Below are 21,961 nucleotides of genomic sequence, written 5' to 3'. Positions count from 1 at the left end.
TTTTTTATTATTCAAATTGTACACATGCTAGACACATCTAATTCCTTTTAAATCCACGGAATAGGTCTTCTGTAGAACTAATCTCTAGGTGCTTGGAATGAGAAACCAGAGATTTGGCCATGGCTCATTTTCTAAGAATTATTATTATAGTAGTAGTAGTAGTAGTAGCAGTAGTACAGCTGCCATGTGTTGTAGCTGCTATTGTGCGTAACTACAGACAGCAATACGAAACTGTCGCATACGACAAAAATCCATGGGACTCACAATTATGTCATTCCTTAGAACTGTTATTTCAGTAATTCTCCCCTTGCTGAACTTGCAATTTGACTTCATAGTGGAGAACATTTACACAGCAATGCTCTTCCAGTCCATCCGTGGTGGTAATTAATATTAACCAGGAGGACTCAACTTGGAGCCCTTGGATCTATTATTATCTGAACGTCATCCTTTCTATCAGCTATCATGCACTGACTGGTAACAGTCACGTTTTTTCCATAAAAATTTTGTAGAAACAGACACAGTCCCTCTTCTGAAACAAACTGACTATAACAAACCCGATAATCATTTCAGAACTGCCATTAAGTGAACCCAATTACTTACAGAGTATGTGGCAACTATATTCAGGATGAGAGCATCTTTCTCCGAATTCGGGGTGCCGGCTTACGAAAGCTATGCTCTTCATTCCCTTAGTACCATTCTTTCATGGAATTTTATAGAAGTCTATCAATAACAGATATTAGACTCACCAAGGCACTTTTTTTTGTGAGGGTGGGGGTTAAAACGTGCCACTCAGCCGTGGACCAGTGAGTGCTTTTCACTTCATACTGTTCAAGAAGATCTGTGTTCACTGAAATCTTGTGATGGTTTCACACTCTTTCTGGGTAGCCATTTGGGATTCTTATTACAAAGGGCTTGTACGCAACGCCTACCTCCATCCAAACTGCGAGACATGGTATAGCGTTTGCTGGACGAGCGTTCGAAGTAGGGGGCAGGACGGTCTATCAACGCACTGGCTCTCCTTGTCTGGGCTTGTGTCCTGCCACTGTAACGGAACTTGGAGCCCAAGGTCAGGAACTTCTTTGGAGGTGCTTCTGGTAACAACAGTCTAGAGATATTAAAGAAAAGATACCAGAGAGACCCATCAGTCAAACATAAAGAAAGCTACCTTCACTTTTTTAGTCAACAGTAAAGTGCTTTGTGTGCTAAAGGTTGAACACATCACATGTTTGAAGAATGTGATTTTATAGGGGAAAAAATGTTCCCAGTGTGTATCAAGCAGGGAGTTGCAGAGAGGCTATACATACGATGGGGGTTGTATGTACAGTGGGGGACTACATGGACTGGAGTTCATCTCACACAACTGGGGAGCCTATGGTTCTATAAACCTGAAGAACAGTTGACGAGCTGACTTTAGTGAAGCAGAAGAGCGATAACTTGATATTTTATAGACACAAATCAGATAGTCTGAGTAATTAAGTTAAGGAGTCCAGGGTTTTGAGAAATGACTGAAATAGTAAGGGATGGGCTAAATCCTTGAAGTGGACATCTTATAAAAAGGAAAAAGACACTAAAAGTAATAAAGAAAGTGGACCTAAGGCATATAAATATAAGACAAATGAAGGAAGATCCTTCAGTCCGAAGTTTTTAGGATTTCTTATCAAAAAATCTGGTGACCATGAACTGGAAGGAAAAGAAAGGACATGCTTCCATATTCTCCTTCCTAGCAGATTTTTACAATATAAGCAATTTCAATCATTCTTTTTTTTTTCCATTAAAGTTGGTCAATCCATTAACATCTTAATTTTTTTTTTCAGCATTCTGAGATTGTTTATGCACCACACCCAGTGCTCCATGCAGTATGTGCCCTCCTTAATACCCACCCCCAGCCTCACCCACCCCCCCACCGGCCTCCCCTCCAAAACCCTCAGCTTCTTTCTTGGAGTCCATAGTCTCTCAAGCTTCATCTCCCCCTCCAAGTTCCCCCAATTCACTTTTCCTTTCCTTTTCCTCATGTCCTCTGTGTTATTCCTTATGCTCCACAAGTAAGTGAAACCATATGATAATTGACTTTCTCTGCTTGACATACTAATTCTTCTTTAGGAAGGGAAAAAAAAAGTCATCTTTACCCACCTGAAAAATGTATGGTGTTCAACACACACTTTCCACAAACGCTTGGCAGCTCGATGGTTTGGCAGCTTAAACCCAATGGTGCTTTCAAATTGTTCAAACTAAATTTTAAAAGACATCAAAGAGTAAAGTCAAGTTTGCAATTATAAATAACATAAAAGCAAATAATTTGCAAAATTATGCCCCCTCCAAGTTTCCTTTATTCACAAAATCAAGGGCTATATGCAGAGTTCTCTCTCTACAACTTCACTCATTAAAAAAAACAAAAACAAAAACAAAAACCTTGTATCTATTCTCTTTAAAATGCTACAGACATAGACAACCACATAATGTGTGTAGTAAATGTTTTATGGACAAGTATGGATTTTATGAAAACTAAATGAAAAAAGAAAGAGGTTATCTGGATTCCTTCCAGAGACCAATTTGTCCTGATCTCATTTTTAAGCCTTATTTTCATGATGTCTCTGTGACATCATGTCTTCAACTGGAATGTACGGGAATGAGCAAAATGTTTGTAGTGTTCTCAGGCTGACTTTTTCTCTCAGGATTTGGTCAGAGAATAGGTCTACCTTCTAGGTGTTTGATGACCTGGTATCAGATATTGCTGATTCTATTTCTGCATTCCCCTCTGGACTACCATGCTAACCACTAACATCTTTTGATAGTATATGTACGATCACAGACTGGGAAAACAGTTTCATATCTCGCAGCACGTACAACTCAGATGACTATCAGCCATTTGCTTTCTCAAAGTGAAATATCTGACTTCCTGAGTAATATATTTTAATATCATTATTGCAAATGTTTGGGATTTATTATTTTCTGAAGACAGTATGCATCAGGCCACCAGAGGGCAACCATTTTAAACAGTAAAAGCTTTCCAAAAGATAGAACAACCAGACTACTGATACAGTCAATAGAAAAAAAGTAATTCATGTAGCAAAGAACCCGGGGTGGGGTGGGGGGGCTATGCATGGCATATGAGAGAAAACTATGCTTGCCTTCTACTTCTTATTTGAGTGGGACTAGGGGCAGGTGGGGTTGAGGGGGAGAATGAGAAATACATCACAAGCTATTCCAACTACAATTGCCGTTCCCAATTTTGTGCTCACTCTGGATGTTCGTATGTAGTGGTAGTGGTTAACAATCACTATTGGCCAAGAGCCCCAGCCAGTCGACAAGCCAGGGTATTACGGATTGCGACTAACCCGTCCTCCGTTTATTCATCCTGCACCTAATATGGACCACACGCTCTGCTAAAGCCAGGCAGGGGTTTTAAAAAACAATCAACTTGGGGTGCCCGTGTGGCTCAGTCGTTAAGCGTCTGCCTCCAGCTCAGGTCATGATCCTGGGGTCCTGGGATCGAGCCCTGCGTGGGGCTCCCTGATCAGTGGGGAGTCTGCTTCTCTCTCTCTCACTACTCCTGCTTGCATTCTCTCTCTGGCTGTATCTCTTTCTGTCAGATAAATAAAATTTTAAGGGGGAAAAAAAAAAAAGAACAATTAACATGCTCTCTGTTGCAAAAAGCTGGGACTATTTTCTTGCTGCTATCCTCCTTAGACCAAAGATGACAGAGGCTCCTCAAGTTCTGAATGTTCATCTCTCTCTCTCTGTGCTTTGAACCCATGTCTCGACCTCTTCAAAGCCTTGTGCCACTGAAAATTTTTTCTTTCTTCTAAAGCCCATATATCTATATATCTATCTATAGATCTACCTAAATATATATTTATATAGATATATCTATATCTGCCAAAAAAGAGGGGGGAAAGCCCAACTTTCTTTGAGCCTGCTTCTGCCTGAACCACAACCCCATCTCGCTCCTTGACAAATGTCAGAAGGAGCAGCTTTGGGTACTTCCCTCCCCACCTCATCGCAACCTAATGTACCACAAAAGGTGCTCCGACAACCCGCTCGAACCCTTCAGTGTCCCAGTGGGATCTGTCGAGTCTGATGCACTTTTCTTAGTTCTCAGCCCACATGCCTTCTCTGTAACATTTGGCCAGGCTGGTTTACCATGTACTCAGAATCTCATCTCCTTGTCCTTCGTGATGGCTCTTGCCTCTTCTCTTCTTTCTCTGGCTGCTTTGGTTCATCGGCCTGGGTTCTTCCGCCTACTCCTCCCTCAAAAATGGACGTTACCCAGAGTTTCTGTTTTAGAGTCTCTCTTTTCCTTTAACTTGCCTTGTTCTTTGGGTAATATATTTCATTCCCAAGGCCCTTAACAGAATGGATGCAGCTATTGACTCCTCCAGACCTCTATCTCTTAATTATGCAAGAATCACCCCGTGAAAATATATCAACAGAATTTATTTATTTTTTTCTGAAATTCTCCCTGTTTTCTCTCCCTGTTTCTCTCCTCATGATCTCTCTGATATCATGTCCATCAACTTCATTCTTGCCAACCAAAGACCTCTCATTCCCTCCACTCTTCAGGCCCTTTCTCCATCTCGTGTCCAAGACCTACAGGCTCAGTTTCTGAAACTTCTCTCACACTGGCTCCTTCTGTTCTATTCTCATGGCCTCTGCCCTGGTTGAGGTCTTGGCACACCTCATCGCAAAGCTGCTAAGTTTCACTCCAAAGTATTCGTCTAGCATATCATACCCTCTCTAAAACCTTCCATGGCTCACTATTGTTTCCTGATGTGTTTCTCCAGCTTTCGGGCCCTCACCACAGCACGCTTACCCCACGTCTGCGCAGTGTTGTATGTGCAAATGTATCATGACAACATAATTCTAAGTACATGAGACTGTTTTTTGCTCAACAGAAAGTCCTTTAAGTACAGGAACAAGGTCATATTTATTTTTCTATTTCTAATGCCCACTATGGTGCCTGACTATGAACAGATGGTCACTTGTAAATATTTGATGAATTATATATTGGTTTTAAGTTTTATATGCAATTTCAGTGAATATAAAAAATTATTTCATATATGTCCATGAAAAGCTTACAGATTATTTCAGTCTTCACAGACAAGTTTGACTTTATATTTACAGGGAATCATAAACATGATTCTTTGCTCTATAGTGTGATTTAAAAAAAAAATTTTAATTGTGGTATAACTGACATATAACCTATTAGTTTCAAGTGTATAACATAATGATTTGATGTTTATATACACAGAGAAATGATCACAATTAAGTCTAACATCCATCACCACACACAGGTTGGTTTTTTTTCTTGTGATAAGAACGTTTAAGATCTCCTTTCTTAGCAACTTTCAGATACAATACAGTATTATAACTATAGTCACCGTGCTGTTCATTACATCCCATATAACCTGATTTTTAATTACTTTTCCACCAATGGAGAGGCTGATTTTGAAGAGAGAATAATTCTGTATTGTACCAGAAAATGTTCAGAGACACAGACGAGCTGTAACCTTAGAGCTCTGTCTCCATTAGAATACCTATGCTCATCAGAAACGGTATATTTATTTATCATCTGTTACACAGATAATAGGAAATATTTACCACCTATTATGTGTAAACCACTATGAATCTGGTTAGTCAATAACTTTTACTTTTTTTCCATCAGTCTTTCTGAATAAAAGAAAAAGCAGAAATGTACGAGGCTATGAGACATTTGCATCATTTACCCTTGGTGTCTCCTCCTCGAATTTTTTTTGTACTTTGATCACATTGTCTCAATGCTATTCATGCTAGCGTGCCAGCAGATTTGGAGTACGAAAAGGGCATGAGTGTATAAAACAGGGACAGACGGGAAGAAATCTGTTCTTTATTCACAAAAGGTTTAGTACCTCAGAGTTTCTTTTATACCTTGGTCTGAGATCTATAGAACATTATCCATGTATCTTGTGGTTACGCTAAAATCGGCAAAAATAAAAACTTTTCCATCTATGCAGTGGGACAAAATTAGAACCAGACCATTAAGAAGAAGAAAATATTTTACTTAGTGCTATATATCAAACAAACCTACAAAAAATTCTCATAGGCATGGACACATAACTCACCATGTCCCACAATGCTCAGAACCTGGGAGCTGTCAATTTACATTTCTGTTTGCCACTGGGTACCTTTCTTTCCAATGTACACGCCAATTGCGGGGCGGGGACTTACCTCTCCCGGCCGGATCTTAATGTAAAAGTTGTTCCGTTTGTATGAAATTTTTAGAACCTTGGGCCAGGCAAATCTGTTGATCCTCAGGCGGTCACGATATATCAACAGACCACTCGCACAAACTCCTAACATAATTTCTACTCCTTCAGAATCCTAGAAAACGGCATCAAGAAACACTGGGTCAGTATTTCACGGGTTTCCACGTGGGATGAGGGTGGCATTTAACGCACCATAGCAATCTGTGAAGGAACCCGTAATTGACTGCTGACGACTTTAATTTCAATAAGAAAAATACCCCCATTGTGTTTTTTTTTTTTAATATGTTCCCCCTAAATAATTGATAATCAGCTGTTAATGAAGATCTTGATCGCTGTGGAGTTGTGTGAGTATAAAACTGGCTCACTGATGGCTCACAATGTAAGTACTACACAGAGAGGACACTGTCTGCATGACATGCTAATAACGGTACAAACGAGAGAGACAGGTCTCATGACCGAGCGCCAGGCACAGCTCTCACCAGTGCACACACGTGTAACATTAACTCCTTTACGTGTAACGTTAACCCCTTTACTCTTCACTAGGAGACTCTGTGATAGTTCCTAGGACTCTTCCTACTTTACAGATGAGGAAACTTAAAAAAAATTTTTTTTCAGTGTTCAAGATTCTTTGTTTATGCACCACACCTGGTGCTCCATGCAGTACGTGCCCTCCCTAATACCCACCGCCAGGCTCCCACAATCGGCCACTCCCCCTGCCCTCCCAAACCCTCAATTTGTTTCTCAGAGTCCACAGTTTCTCATGCTTCATCTCCCACTCCAATTTCCCCCAACTCACTTCTCCTCTCCATCTCCCCACGTCCTCTGTGTTCTTCCTTATGCTCCACAAGTGAAACCATGATAACTGACTTTCTCTGCTTGACTTATTTCACTCAGATGAGGAAACTTAAAGCGTGCTGAGGTTAAGTGCCCACCACAGCTGAATTTATGGGCAGCCTGGTTCCAGAGGCAAGGCTTTTGATTCCTACGTGTACTAATGGAGAGGCCCTGTCCTTTCTAATGAGTATTTTGGAGTTTGTTCCATTGAAAAAGAGCCTTGATCTTTTTTTTAATACACCACTAAGGTCAGAAATTCAAATATAAAATAGGTTTTTCAAGTAGGAACATACTTCCCCAACATGTCTCAAACACACACACTGCCCAGCCGTAATGGGAACTGAGTCACATACATAAATAGAGACACATTCTCTGTATCTCCCCAGTTTTGTTTTGTTTTGTTTTAAGTGGGAGCACGCTATATTTATAACAGGATTGTCTGCTACTTGCACGTTTCATCTTTAGGTCATTTTCTAGGGATGTGGGATGAGAAGTCTCGGAGGTCATTGGAGAGGTCATATAAAGCTCAGGAGACATTGCATGGATAGCCAATGCCTCCTAAATGCTGTATTTGGGTGAAATCGGGGTAAAAGGAACATGTGCAGTGACCCTGCATGGGGAGGATAAAGGACAGAAGGCAGGACTGTGAGACTCAATCTCCACGTCCTGGTCTTACTGGATGTCAGAAGCAGGGGGCACCTAAGAGGCAAAGGTGAGGTCTTTTGTCACATTAATTGTCACAACTGTCCCTGGCACTGAGTCCCTCTGTAGCAGCGATGAGGGGACGGGGAAATGGAAGCATCCAAACAGGAGATTCTGACTCCTCCATACTGTGGGAATTTACTTCCTAAATCTCGTCAGTGCAAGGCATAAAACGAGTATTTCCAGAATCAAAAATAAATATTTCGGTCCATCTCTGGGAAATCCAAGTCTGCAAATACGATTCTAACTGGATTAAAATGAAATATTGCACTGGGGAAATGGATCACTCCATTAGATACGAAATTACTCTACAGAAGTGGAAATACTAGATGGCAGGATATTACAGCGTAATTAAATTTGAGGAGAATTCAAAGACCAGAAACTGCCGACCATTTATCAAGGGCTTTAATCTGAAAGAGCAAATGGAAGAGCTAGAGCCTGAGGCCAACGTGTAGCTGGCACTATTGAGCCTTCGGAACTGCGTAATCTGTCCCCGAGGCTGCTCAGTGACCCTCCCGTACCATGAGCAAAAATGCAGGCATGGAGGGAGGACTGTTGGGAGTAAAAGCTCCTTGACTCGCTTTCTGTTTTACCAGATAAATACGGAGTTTGAGCCTCTTGCGCTAGTATCTATTTTAAAATCGTCCATTAGTGTCTTCGGATAATGAGAAGACAGCATCCTTCACGGGGAAAGAGCAGGAAACCCCCACCGACTGCTTGTCTCGGGCTCGCCGCCACCACACACGTCTGCGTGTCCCCCATATTGTTATCAGCTGCGCACCCCAAGCAAGTGGGGTGGCAGTGAACACCCACTTCCTTGTGCTCAGGACTGGACGCTGCTTGAGAGCAGCCATTCCATGTGAGAAGAGAGGGCAAATGAAGACAGAAAACGTCAGGAATATGTGGGGGTTTTAAACTGGATGAACGTTTCCACTTCATTAATCCACCAGCAACGACAAAAAAAATACTTCGGATATCCAGTCTTCTGCCACAGCCTGCAGTCCTGACGTTGGCTTGATATGTCCTTCTTTTGTTTTTTTAAAAAAATATTTTACTTTGCCTTCATTCCTTCTATTTCTGAAGTGTGTCATTTCTTTGTGTAGATCTAAATTTCCAACCTATATTGTTTTGTTTTAAGATTTTATTTATTTGACAGAGAGAAACACAGTGAGAGAGAGAACACAAGCAGAGGGAATGGGAGGAGAAGCAGGCCTCCCGCCAAGCCGGCAGCCTGATGTGGGGCTTGAACCCAGGACCCTGGGATCATGACCTGAGCTGAAGGCAGCCACTTAACGACTGAGCCATCCAGGCGCCCCTTGATACATCTTTTGTATTGAAAGCTGTCACGGCGTTCTTTCTTGGGGATGTGTGTGTTTCCCTATCAATATGTTGACACATTTAATACTCCCTTTAGTGGGTAACATCAAAGGAAGATCTGGATAGTCTCAGTCTATCATAATTAAAATAAATGAGTGCACTAGTCCCTTAATTTAAAACCACCGTTCCAACTTCACTGTCGTTCACTTATCACTCGGTCCGTGGGATATCCAGCAGGGATTTAGACCTACCTATCTACATGTCAGAATCTCATATGAGGTAAATGACTCTGACTGAGCCTACTCAGGCTGACAGTAAGTGACAAATGAGCAGAGACAGTCGTCCTAAGAAAAAAAAATGAAGCATGTAGGACAGATTTTCCAAAACAAGGGACCTTCATCTCATAATATGTTGTTCATTCTTTATACAGAGCCACAGAGTCCAAGATCACAATTCAGAATTTCTAAATGGGCCCTAAAGCTCAGAGCCTTTCATACCATCCACAGAAGAGAATCCTCTCACTTACAACCGGAAATTCACTCTAATTTAATTCAGTAAATTTCCTTCTTGAAATGATGGACTGTGGCTGCCGGAGAAAATGGGAGTCCACAACTGAACATTCGTTATACTTAATATTCAGATGAAATCCTAAAATAGGCTGCGTTTGTGCTTCCTTAATTCCTTCTCTTTAATTGGCATGATTTCAAATCGTATTAGTGAATGAAAAAGCAGCGATCTATTTTAATTTAGCAGCTACAGCAATGTTAAGTGATTTTATTTTTACTGATAAGAACACGGATAAATCCTGAGTTGCCCTTCCCAAACATAAGCCCTAATCTTTTATTTGTTTATTTTTCCCAGGCAGTAAGTGAATAATCGTGTGTAACCTAACTTCAAAAATAGCTTTCAATTCACTCAAATTTTCGGGCGACCTTCATTTCCCTCTTGTTCCCTTATCTGCTAGCCGCCTAGGGAAAAACTCAAAGAGGAAAACAATCTTCGTGTGTCTCCTCGTTTTCTTTTTTAAATCCTCTTCCTACCGTATACAGCATACGATATAAAACACTTTCTTATCCAAGTGAAAAATAAGTGAAAAAAAAAGAATAATGAACTGGCAAGTAAATAGAGCTACACCTGCTGTTGTAATTACACACAAATGTCAAAAAGCTTGGCAGTCAATGTCCCGGCACATCCCCAGGATGTCCCAGCCAAGTCTCCGAGATTTTGCTCGTGTTCAGGCCTTCAGGCCTTGAACGTGCTCACCCTGTATGATGTACGAAATGATCCACAGACAGAACCCATCAAACTCATATGTGTTTGATGGCCGCCATTTTCTTGTTCAAATACAGGGTGGACCGGTCTGCTCTCTAAGAGACCCACGGGCAGCATCAGTAGAGCCTACAGACCACAGATTTCCCTCCCATGGGTCCTCAAGATGTATGCTTCAACAGAGCCAGCTGAAATTCTCCTCATTTTTTGGCCCCAACCTTGACTGTGTCAGATACTTGCATGCCTCGAAGGCTATTACCTACATGTTCTTTCGGGTTTCAAACCACGGAAGGGGTGACTGCTGGGTCCATCAGTAATAAGGGCATGTTCCAATACAGGAGTGATAGTCTCTTGATAACCCAAATCAGAAGGAACTACCCTTGAACTTCAAGCATGGATTTTTTTTTTTTTTTAAATGTTACTGAAAGACCAGAATCCATTCCTAAGATCCTAACAAATTTCGTACGCTTTGGAGGAAGTTTTCAGAAGGCTTGTCTATGCTTCTACAGTACTTTTACTCACAGCTGCTCAAATACCACATGAACAGTCCATATACTCACTCTCTCACTCTGGAAAAAATACAGAGATTCTGGGAAAGTGCGACCTGGAGTCAAATGTTTTATGCAGCCTCACCACCTCAACCCTCCTATAGACCAGTTCCAACTTCAAAAGACTCTGTGGCCAAGATACAGCTTTGACATTTCGCCCATCACCAATCAACGAGGCAATCCTTAGCTTTGGGGCCTCATTTTAGTTGAACTAAAATGACTACCTTATTTCAAAGCACTGATTATGTGTCAGAGAACCTAAGTTCTAGAGAGAGCTATTTAAAGTTGACGTGAATTTGCAGAGCGCCCGGGGAAGCATCCAGAACAGAGGCATCCAACAGGACTTGGCACATGAGAGATGTGACAGGTGGGTCTTGGACAACTGGCCACGGTTGGGTCAGGTAGACAGAAAGAAGGAGGACCGCTCGGGCAAGGACGGGCGTATTCAGCGAAGACGCAGAGACAGGATCTGGCAGAGGCCAAGGGCATGTGTTGGCACAAAGTGGGAAATAAAACCGTGACAGGAAAGGGGGCTGTGTTAGGAGCTTGTTACGGGAAGATAAATTTCTAACTGAACCAAGGGGCAAACTGAGGCTTTGCCTAACTAAGGCATTTCAGCAGCTGAGGCCATGAGCTATGGGAGTTTGAGACATGCAGAGCAAACCCTTCCGTAAAATCTCAGAGAGCTGAATTTGCCTTATCACTGAGTGGGCCTTAAAGCAAACACAGATTTGGATCCCCAAAGTTTTTAATGATGGAAGTACAAAATCACCAGCTTATAGTAATAACAACGCTGCATTAAAGAAAATTAAATAGGAAGTTTGGGGTTTAAAAAATGCATACCTTGGCATGATGTAAATCAACTCCATACATGGACAGTTTTTTGGCATTTTCCAAGAAATGCATCTCTGCTTCTGCTGGCGTCATTCCTCTGATAAGGGGGAAAAAAAAAGTCACAATGCTGCTTTTCTTTTACCTGGCAGGACTGCAATATTTTCCACTTAGCCTTGCTGTCTCATAAGCAAACCCCTTAGAGGCACCAGCAGATTCATGCTCTGAAGGGGGTGGTGGAGAATCACAGGAACAATGGCTTTCATTTTTTTTTAAAGATTTTATTTATTTTACAGAGAGGTGGGGAGAGAGAGAGAGCAAGTGTACAAGCAGTGGAGCAGCAGAGGGAGAGGGAGAAGCAGGCTTTCCACTGAGGAGGAGCCTGATGGGGGTTGGATCCCAGGACCCTGGGATCATGACCTGAGCTGAAGGCAGCTGCTTAGCTAACTGAACCACCCAGGTGCCCTAAGGAAAATGGCTTTTAAAATCACTGGGTGACTCAGTCAGTTAAGTGTCTGACTCTGGATTTCGGCTGAGGTCATGATCTCAGGGTCGTGAGATCGAGCCCCATGTCCGGCCCTGCACTGAGTGTAGAGCCTGCTTAAGATTCTCTTTCACTCTCCATCTACCCTCCTCCCAACTACCCTCTCTCCATGCTTTCTCTCTCTCTAAACAAGAACCACCACCAGAATACAAGGAGGAAGAGTGTAACTACCCCAGAACCATATAAAATACAGAACCTCCGTCTGCTACAGTCCCAGCCTTCATGCCCCTGAAACGCAGCCTGGTAAGAGCAGGTAATACAAGGGACGCTCGCCCATCAAAGCACAAGCCAAACAAACGTTCTCAAGCTTTCTGCCACTAACCTGTGGCTCTTGTGCAGCTCGATCACCTTGTCTTCCAGTTCCTTCGTGTGGTTTGGCGCAAAGCGGAACTCACTGATGTAATCGTTCCCACATTCATCTGGGTCGTAGTCTCCAAGTTCGGACTGGACGGTGTAGGAGCCCAGCAGGGCCAGGGTGACAAAGGAGCAGGGCAGCCTTCCGGACACGATATCATCTCGCAGCTGTAGGCAGAGGTAGTACCTTCCAGGAGTCAAAAGACAAAGCAAAAATCCAGCATGAGGACAGGAGAAAAGCAGGCCACTTGGTACAAATCGCACTATAAGCAATTCCTTCCTGGGGAATGATCGCACTAGGACCAATTTTCCAGCATCTCTACTTTGCTTTAGGTGTAAGGGGAAAATAGCTGGCTCTAAAATACAGTATTAAAGGGCATCTTGAGGCAAGTCAATGCTCCTAATAATTTTTACTTATTAGTAAAGTATTATTACTATTAATTATTAAGAAAGATAAAATTAAAAATTTTATTTATTAAAAATAAATTTATTTATTAATGGCACTGAGAAGAAACCTCAAGACGTATTTCTTTAACGTCTTTTAAAATAACTAACATTTAAAATCCACATCAATGATTCCCCAACACACTCCCTGAAATCTTTGGTTGGGGGTACTATCATGTAACAATGGTGCAGCTAAATGCAATTACTAAGTCTCTACCAGCCTTGAGGAAGTGTCATTTTGCTGCATCGGTTAAGCATCCTGGCACGTGAGCGAGGCCGATTTCAGCTAACTCGCCAGCTACACCACCAGCGACTGCACCTACTCCTGCCTTCCTGATGCCATGGTCTCTTCGTAATAACAAACAATCGCTCCCGTTTCCAGTCCTCATTTTTTAATTTAGAGAACTTCCTAGAATCCAACTGATATGAAGACTAACTCTGAAGAATTACTACTTTAAAATCTGAGCACCTCATCCCTACAAGTAAACAGCTTTATACTCAAGGAGTAAGAGATATTTTCCATTTCATGTGGCCAAGATATACAGATATTGCCACTGATAGCTGACTTATCTTCTCTGCTTCTTGCTTTTCAATATTTAGATAGACTACTAACTGCAGGAGACTCCAAGGGAAGTGCTAATGTTGATAATAATAATACTCTTCATAGGGGTGCCTGGGTGGCTTAATGGGTTAAGCCTCTGCCCTTGGCTCAGGTCATGGTCTCTGGGTCCTGGGATCAAGCCCCACATTGGGCATTCTGTTCAGCAGGGAGCCTGCCTCCCTGCCTACTTGTGATCTCTCTCTCTCTCTCTGTCAAATAAGTAAGTAAAATCTTTAAAAGAAAAAAAAAAAACCCTTCTTGCCCCAGGATATAGGTATAACAATAAAATATCCTTGCACCGTTCATATACGAAATAAACTGTTAATCTGCTGAAGATGAAGACAATGATTAAACTCTTAAGGCCCCCTTCAAATGTGATTTTAAGCTGATATAAAAAAACTCCATGTAATACAGATACAGAAATTTCTACACATTCCATAGACTGCAAACATTGCACAAATAGAAAGGAACCATGCATCGCATGGTTCTATATATGTGTTCTATATATGTGGCTCTATAACCAATAAATTAGCCACAATTAAGTGGTTCTTCAATATTATTAAAAGTATCTTTAAATAAGAAGTCATCCATTTTCCTAGATTTAAAAAAAATATAAAAGAAATCCTTTGTAACTATTTCTTTTACTATTTGCCTAATACGTCTGCTGGAACTATTTTTACTCCTAGCCAGTGACTGGAGCTGTTTGGAATAATTCCCCTTTTCTGGAAAGCCCTCCAAGAAGCATGTGAGGCTTACGCAGAAAATTCGGTACGCACTGCACAATGTCACTCTGATTGGCTGTAAACTTACTACCAAGCAGGGTGAGAGAGTCAGCAGTTCCAAAGGAGGATGTGAAGGAGCCTAGAACACATGGCAAACCCAGGATAGCCTCCTAAAGGGATCTCCCCGCACACTCAAAGCTCAAGTCACTGCACCAGGATATTTTTACGTTAGTTTCCTTTCTTCAGTCTTCCTTCCCCCAAATGAATGAATCATTTTTCCTGTACACACAGGGCAGAGAAAGTAAACTCCTCTGTGTGCCTTTGGTGCCTGATTTTTTAAAATAGCTGTCGCGTATCAGACTGGTTATATAAACAGCAGAAGCATCCAAAGACACATTTTTACTCTGAGTTTTAGAGCAGGAGCACTAGGAACTGCCGTATCACGTAAGGCTGAATCCCATCCAATTTGACGGTGGTGGGTGGATGACAGTATCTCAATTCTGCAAGTTTTCCCGCCAAGGTCAGACAGACGGAAGTAGCAGCTTAGCACCAAAGATTCAACTGTGAACAGATACGATTTGGCAAATCTTCTCATCAGATGTTTGCTCTCGCTCTGTTGCCTTTGGTTTGCCATTTCTGGCGTGGATGACTGAAAGGTTCCCAGATGTAAGCATGCCCTTCCCCAGAGAGTAAAGAGAAGCCTGCCTTTTTCAGAGCCAACTTTCAAATACCTGGTGATATCTTCGGATAGCTGGGCGGGGTCTGGTGGGTAAAATTTCACATTAAATGAAAAGTGCCAAGCACCACCTGCATAGATGAGAGAAAAATTAGGATCAAAACTCAGAAAATCCCTTTCTACTAATTATTATGATAGTGAGAACCGCCTTAACTCCAAGTACTAACTCCCAAGCAACAATGGCTCCTCGGTGGAAAACGGGAAAAGTCTCAAGTTCAACGAAATCCAGGTATGTTTAAAACTTCACCTAGTCCTTAATCTTTGCCCCATATCCATTATTGGCGCTTCTAACTCGCCTGGAAATTGATTACATTTCCTCCCATTCCCGGGGACAAAGGTAAGCCGTTAGAAGAGGGGGAAAATACGTGAATGACAGGGATAATACGGACAGACAAGTCCAGAACTGACTGGCTCTACTGCTCTGAAATTCTAGATACTCACATAGCAACGGTACAGACATAATCCCGTCTGCTTTGTCCTTTCTGCTTTGTTATTACAGGTCAAACCCCATTATAATACATGCCAAGGAAAGTTTCAAGATATTTTTGTTTTCTGGGAAGGTTTTGTTGTGAATATTTAAGTGAGCTGCTTCCAGGCTGCTGAAAATTTTCTTCCTTGGCGAAATTGTTGATTCGAGAGATGCCTGAAGGCATGAACAGTGCTTCCCCAAATTCGCCCCCCTCCTTATGGGCCCAGGACTCAGACGGGGGCTCTCGACGCGCTGCTGTTCTTGATCCCATAGCCTCTCCTTACAGCCTCCTCTCCCACAAGGAAATCATCAATCCGGGGCAGCGGACAGTCACTGGCTCTCCGCGCTGCCCCCACTTACACCTGAACCCACCATGAGGCCTTCCGAAGCTCTCCATTTTATTAATACGGTCTCTACTGGTGTATGGTTTATCACTATAAATATGGAGAAACATTTTCTTCTTTTCTACATTTACTCTCTCTCCACCTCATCCCTACTTGAACTCCTCGTACTCACTTCGTTCTTTTTTCCTGGGCTCTTAACGCGGTAACTCATTCAAGTCTGGGTGTTCCTTCACGGGACATTTGATCTCCCCACACAATGACCAGGAAAGGGCTCCAGCATTGAGCTGCTTGTGTTTGGAAGGCGCTACTGAGAAACTCCTCCCAGTCTCCTTGGCTTCCATACAGGGGGCCTTTCATCTATACCATGAGCGGTAGCCACTTCCTTTCTCTCTGTGATTTCACACAGTTGAGGCTCTTAAGCCTCAACTATCCCCCTAAGATGCCCAACACTCCTTCCTCCCCATTAAATGACTTCTGGAAACTCCATTTGCTCCATGAGTGGTTTGCAAACATTCAGAAGAAAGGGTAGAATTCTAAGTACCAGCTTCTTTCTTTGGGCTCTTCTCTTGAGTATGAGGCAAATACTTAGCTGCACAGGTTACCTGTGATTCTGTCATAAGCAGCATGGTTACATTTATTAGTCTAGTTTATTCTCAACACGACTATTCATAATCCACTTAAAATTCCACACAGCAGGATCACTGCCTGAGGTAGCTTATAAAGAACTGGCATAAAGCCACGTATCACTGGTTGCTTGTTATCATTTTTAAATCACTCAGAAAATATTCCTGAAACATAGGCGCTAAGAATTGTTAAATTATCCCTCAATCCCATATATTTCTAGTGATGATTTTTCCAGGTCCTTTTGTTAATCAAAAGAGGGTCTGATCTTGTTTTATTTTCCTATTGATTCCTAGGCACTTTCTGCTAACATGGTTCCCTTTACTGCTTGCCGATGGTGAGGTTCATAAATGAGAGCGGGCTTTCCCCCCAAGCAAGTGGAATGAAAATTAACTAAGATTAGTTATGGGAAATGGATGTATTGCTCTTTTGTCATTTCTATCCTTTCCAAAGTATGCCCTGAACTCAGTGAGTGGTTGATCAATGTAATTAAACAATCTCATAATAAATTCAAGATAAACTTTGACATAATAAAAGTATAAGAAAGAGGGGTGCCCGGGTGGCTCGGTTGGTTAAGCGTTGGACTCTTGGTTTTGGCTCAGGTAATGATCTCCCGGTGGTGGGATCGAGCCACTCATCCAGATCTGCACTTAGGGCTGGATCAGCTTCAGATTCTCTCTCCCTCCCCCATCTGGGGCTCCACCGTTTGCACGTGCACACATTCTCGGTCTCTAAAATAAATAACTTTTTAAAAAAAGATTTTCTTTATTTGATAGAGAGAGAAAGGGAACACAGGCAAGGGAGTAGGAGGGGGAGAAGCAGGCTTCCCAATGAGTAGGGAGCCTGACATAGGGCCTGATCCCAGGACCCTGGGATCATGACCTGAGCTGAAGGTAGCCGCTAATGACTGAGCCACCCAGGTGCCCCAAATAAATAAAATTCTTTAAAAAAAAGGGGGGAGGGTTATAAGAAAGATAGTTCAAAGCAAAATCCTCAGGGCAGGAAAAGGAATTTCAAACTATAGTTGGTTTAAGAATCTGAGGTACTTGCTAAAAATGTCAATTTCTAGGCTCCACCCAGAGACTTTCATTCCAGAGATTGGGAAATATGGCCTAGAATTGTGGTTTTAATCAACCCCCTTGTGGTTTGATTACAGGCAGGCTTGGGAATCATACTATGAAAATCACTAATCCCAAGAAATCCATATTCATGAGGTTATAACCCAAACAACTGCAAGGTTTTGTGGGGTATTATTTTTAAAGAGAGGGAAGTTTCAAAAACTACAGTCTACACCCTAATCAAGAGGAAAAAATCTAGTTAAATAAGGCGTAAGATTTGAAATTAACGAGAGGCAGATTAAAGTTCAAATATATATCCCCATAAGGATTCTGACAGAAACAAATTGAGTGGGAAGGCATGGTTATGTAATGAATGGGCTTGCAAACCCTAATCTGCTCAGATGGTGGTCCTGGATAGACACAGGAAATGAAACCACCTGAATGCATTAAAATGATATTCCTGTATGCCGATATAGGATTTAGAGTCACAAATTTATGATGGGAAACTATGAAACCGAAGAGAGTCCATTCTTATAAAAAATTCTAATTTTAGTATTGTATGGCTGCCAAATCTTGGAAACTTTAAGTATGCTGCATTCACAGCATAAAATTACTATAAATTATTACATATAGATCATATACTCCATATTATGAAATTATATCATAAATATAATACAGTATATTTAGAAATTTAAACATCTGAGTCTGCATAAAAAATGACTAGCATTGTAATTTTTTCTCCTAAGAGCAAACTCTTCAGTTTCAGAATTTTCTATTTCTCATCAGTTTGCAACTTAAAAGCTTTATCAGGTTGATCGCCATTCTCTTGAAGATCTCATTCTAGAGACATTCTATGCACCAACAACAGGAAAAGAAAGGAAACATCCTTTAATCATTTATACAAGTGTGTCTAAATATACTCACACATATCAATGGAAGTGTAGTTGACACTCAATGTTATACTAGTTTCCAATGTACAACATAGTGATTTGACAACTCCAGACATTATGCTGTACTCCCAGGCGTAACTGCCATGCACCACCATACAACACTATCACAATACCACTGACTAGATTCCTCAAGCTCTATCTTTCATCTCTGTGACTTACTCATTCGATAACTGGAAGTCTTGTATCTTCCACTCTTCCTTTCACCCATCTTTGCCCATCCCTCCCCCACCAATCCCCAGTAGCTATAAGTTTGTCCTCTGTATTTGTGGATCTGTTTCTGCTTTTTTTGGTTTTGTTTCTCAGATTCCACACATAAGTGAAATCATAGGATATTTCTCTTTCTCTGTCTGCTTTATTTTACTCAGCACAGTACACTCTAGGTCAGTCCTTGTTGTTGCAAATGGCAAATCCCATTCTTTTTTATGGCTGAGTAGTATTCCGCCACAGCTTCTAATCCATTCATCTACTGATACTTTGGCTGCTTCCATTATCTTGGTTATTATAAATAATGCTGCAATAAACACAGGGTTGTATACATCTTTTTAAATTACTATTTTGATTTTCTTTGGGTAAAGACCCAGTGGTGGAATTACTAGATCGTACGGTATTTCCATTTTTAATTTTTTGAGGAATCTCCATACTGTTTTCCATAGTGGGTGCACCAACTTACATTCCCACCATCAGTGCATAAGGGTTCCTTTTCTCCACATCCTCACCAACACTTGTTTGTTGGTAGTGGGTAGTGGATTGGGAAGGGACAGGAGGAGAGGGAGAGAGAGATTGTGATCTGAGCCAAAAATCGAGAGTTGGACACTTAACAGACTGAGTCACCTCCTATTGTCTTTTTGATTTTAGCCTTTCTGATGGGGTGAGGTGATATCTCATTGTGGTTTTGATCTGTGTTTCACTGTTATCATTTATATTTAGGAAAAGGAGGTGATGGTACAATAATTCTGTTGGAGAGGATAATAGTTCTCTGCCTTGGCAGAATGTGAATTTTACAGAAAGAGGGCATTTGGGTGCATGGGTAACAATAAGGAATACAGATAAAAATAACCAAATTCAATTAAAAAAATTGCAATTGTCCTTGATTCCTCCTTTATCTTCAGGACTGTCACTCAGTTCTCTTTATGTTATCGTTAGCCTAATCTACCTGATGAAAAAAAATTCCTTTAAATCTCATGTTCTGATTGTCCACTTTCTTCTCTTAGAAAAGGAGGTAGGAGGGACACCTGGATGGCTCAGTGGATTAAGCATCCTCTTGGATTCAGCTCAGGTCATGATTTCAGAGTGGGAGATAGAACAGAAGGTGGGAGATAGGATAAATGGGAAGTGAAGGGGAAAAAGAATTCCATTAACAACAGATAAAAAAAACTAACATTTATATAGCTTTTCTTCTGCCAATATTGTGATTTATCCCAGATATTTATATTTTCAAAGGAATTGGAATTATTAATCACCCAAGTAAGAAATAGCATTTCATTAATTAGATGACTACAGAGAACTTTATGCACACAACGCAATAGGATATATATTCACCACATCTGCTTTGAGTAAATCCATAGGATTCTTGGAACATATTTATCATCTTAAATCATCTTACTTTTTTTATTAGGGCTCTTGGAACAAAAAGAAGGAGTGTTTTCACATCTGGAGCTGTCCCTGGTTTCAATTCCAATTTATTTCTAACTTGATTATAAAATTTCTCTCAAAAATGTGGTGAAGATGTTTTAGTTGTATACATAACCATCAGTTTCTGTAATATCTAGAAGGAGAGCTTTTTATTTTTTATTTTTTTGGAGATACTATCTTCTATTAAGCCATTTCAAAATGCTCACTACCACTTTTTATTAGCACTTGATGTGTTTTGATATTTCAACACATTCAAAGGCAATGGAAATACTTGCTCTTTTTTAATAGGAAATTGTTGAAAACTTCCATGGGCATGACATTCTCATTAATGTATTGCTCTTAAATTTATTCTTCAACTAGATTTAGTTGTTGGAAAAATTTATCAAGTTTATTGACAAAAAATCACTTTAAAAATTAACTAGTTATTTATAGTAATAAAGTTATCCATTGTCTATAGTAAAAGAGCTATAGAAAAGGGTTAAAATAAAAAAAAATTCCTCTTTCTTAACCCCATATACTGTGGTACCACTTCTGGAGGTACTTACTACTGACAGCTTTTGTGCTCTTCCAAAATTTATTACATATATACATATGCATGTATATGTATGTATGTGTGTGTGTGTATATAAATATATATACATATATATATATACTTTTATATATATATACACAACTTCTTTAAAGCAGATGTCACTTGTCTCACTAATGAGAACTGAAACACATTCTATCTCATTCTATTAATAGTTGCTTAGTATTTCAAGGTATGGTTATTCCATGACTGATTTAATCCATTCTTTATAAATGGATATTTAAGTTGCTTCTAGTTTTCTGCTATTGCAAACAATATTATAACAAATTTTCATGCATGTACACATATATATATCCTCCCCTCTTATACATATGCTGGATGAATCTGTACAAATAAAATTAAGGGTCAAAGAATAAGCGCATTTTAAATTTTAATAAAGACTGAATATTTATTATTATTATTAAATTTATTTAATATTGAATTATATACTAACCATATTAAATAACACATAAAATATTAAATTAATATTTAATGCTGAAACTCTCAAAGGGTTGTACCAACTTGTCCTTCTATTAGCTGTGTCCATAGTTGCTAGTGCAGTGCATCAATAAACTTTTAGATCTCCGTTAACCTGAATAAGTGAAAAACGGTATCTTGTCCTAATGTGCACTAAATGGTTTATAAGATTCAGCAACTTGTCTTGTACTTACTAGCTACCTGTGTTTCAGTTTTGTGGGTTGCCCTTGCAATTGCTGGAAACATGGATTTCTTAACTTGCCTTTAGGGACCAAGGAAAGAGGTTGTCACCAGATAGTAAATTTATATCTGACTTGTTATTCCATTTCTAAACCATTCACTAACTACCACCTTTAGCTTGACTTTTCTACTTTTGTGGCAGTTAGGCTTAATTTAACATTAATAATTACGTTGGGAGCTTTTAAATGGTTAATTGCCAACTGGAGCATCACTTGATTAAATCGTATCGCACATTCTGGGAACATGCAGGGGAATAGGTCAAATGTCATAGTCATTTAATTCCCAAGCTGTGATGATTAAAAATGGGTATTTAAGCTAGATCAACCTGTCAGAGATAAAATCCGAGATCTTAATCTGTCTTTTAAAAAATACTGTAGTCACACTAGCCGTGTGGGTAGGGGCCACCAATTCAGACAACCCTGCTCTCTGAAAATCTTCACATCACCATGTAAAATAAT

The 21,961-nt window shown here is 40.5% G+C and overlaps 1 protein-coding gene across 31 annotated transcripts in view; it reads right to left on the bottom strand.

The window, feature by feature from the left end:
• The window catches only part of EPB41L3 (erythrocyte membrane protein band 4.1 like 3), a 147,933-nt gene that overhangs the window by 28,355 nt on the left and 97,617 nt on the right, over positions 1 to 21,961 (bottom strand). For all 31 annotated transcript variants that reach the window (XM_004742745.3, XM_004742748.3, XM_004742746.3 and 28 more), the window contains 6 exons: positions 15,140 to 15,215; positions 12,610 to 12,828; positions 11,756 to 11,843; positions 6,205 to 6,357; positions 2,131 to 2,228; positions 930 to 1,105 (listed from right to left, as the gene is read on the bottom strand). In XM_004742745.3, the coding sequence (XP_004742802.1) occupies positions 930 to 1,105; positions 2,131 to 2,228; positions 6,205 to 6,357; positions 11,756 to 11,843; positions 12,610 to 12,828; positions 15,140 to 15,215 (810 nt within the window). The remainder of the gene's footprint in view (positions 1 to 929; positions 1,106 to 2,130; positions 2,229 to 6,204; positions 6,358 to 11,755; positions 11,844 to 12,609; positions 12,829 to 15,139; positions 15,216 to 21,961) is intronic.

This window comes from Mustela putorius, unplaced genomic scaffold (assembly GCF_011764305.1).
Source record: "Mustela putorius furo isolate JIRA1106 unplaced genomic scaffold, ASM1176430v1.1 tig00003858_pilon_pilon_pilon, whole genome shotgun sequence".
NCBI lineage: Eukaryota > Metazoa > Chordata > Mammalia > Carnivora > Mustelidae > Mustela > Mustela putorius.
Note: the sequence above shows the minus strand (reverse complement) of the source record. Positions and strands in the feature narration are given on the sequence as shown.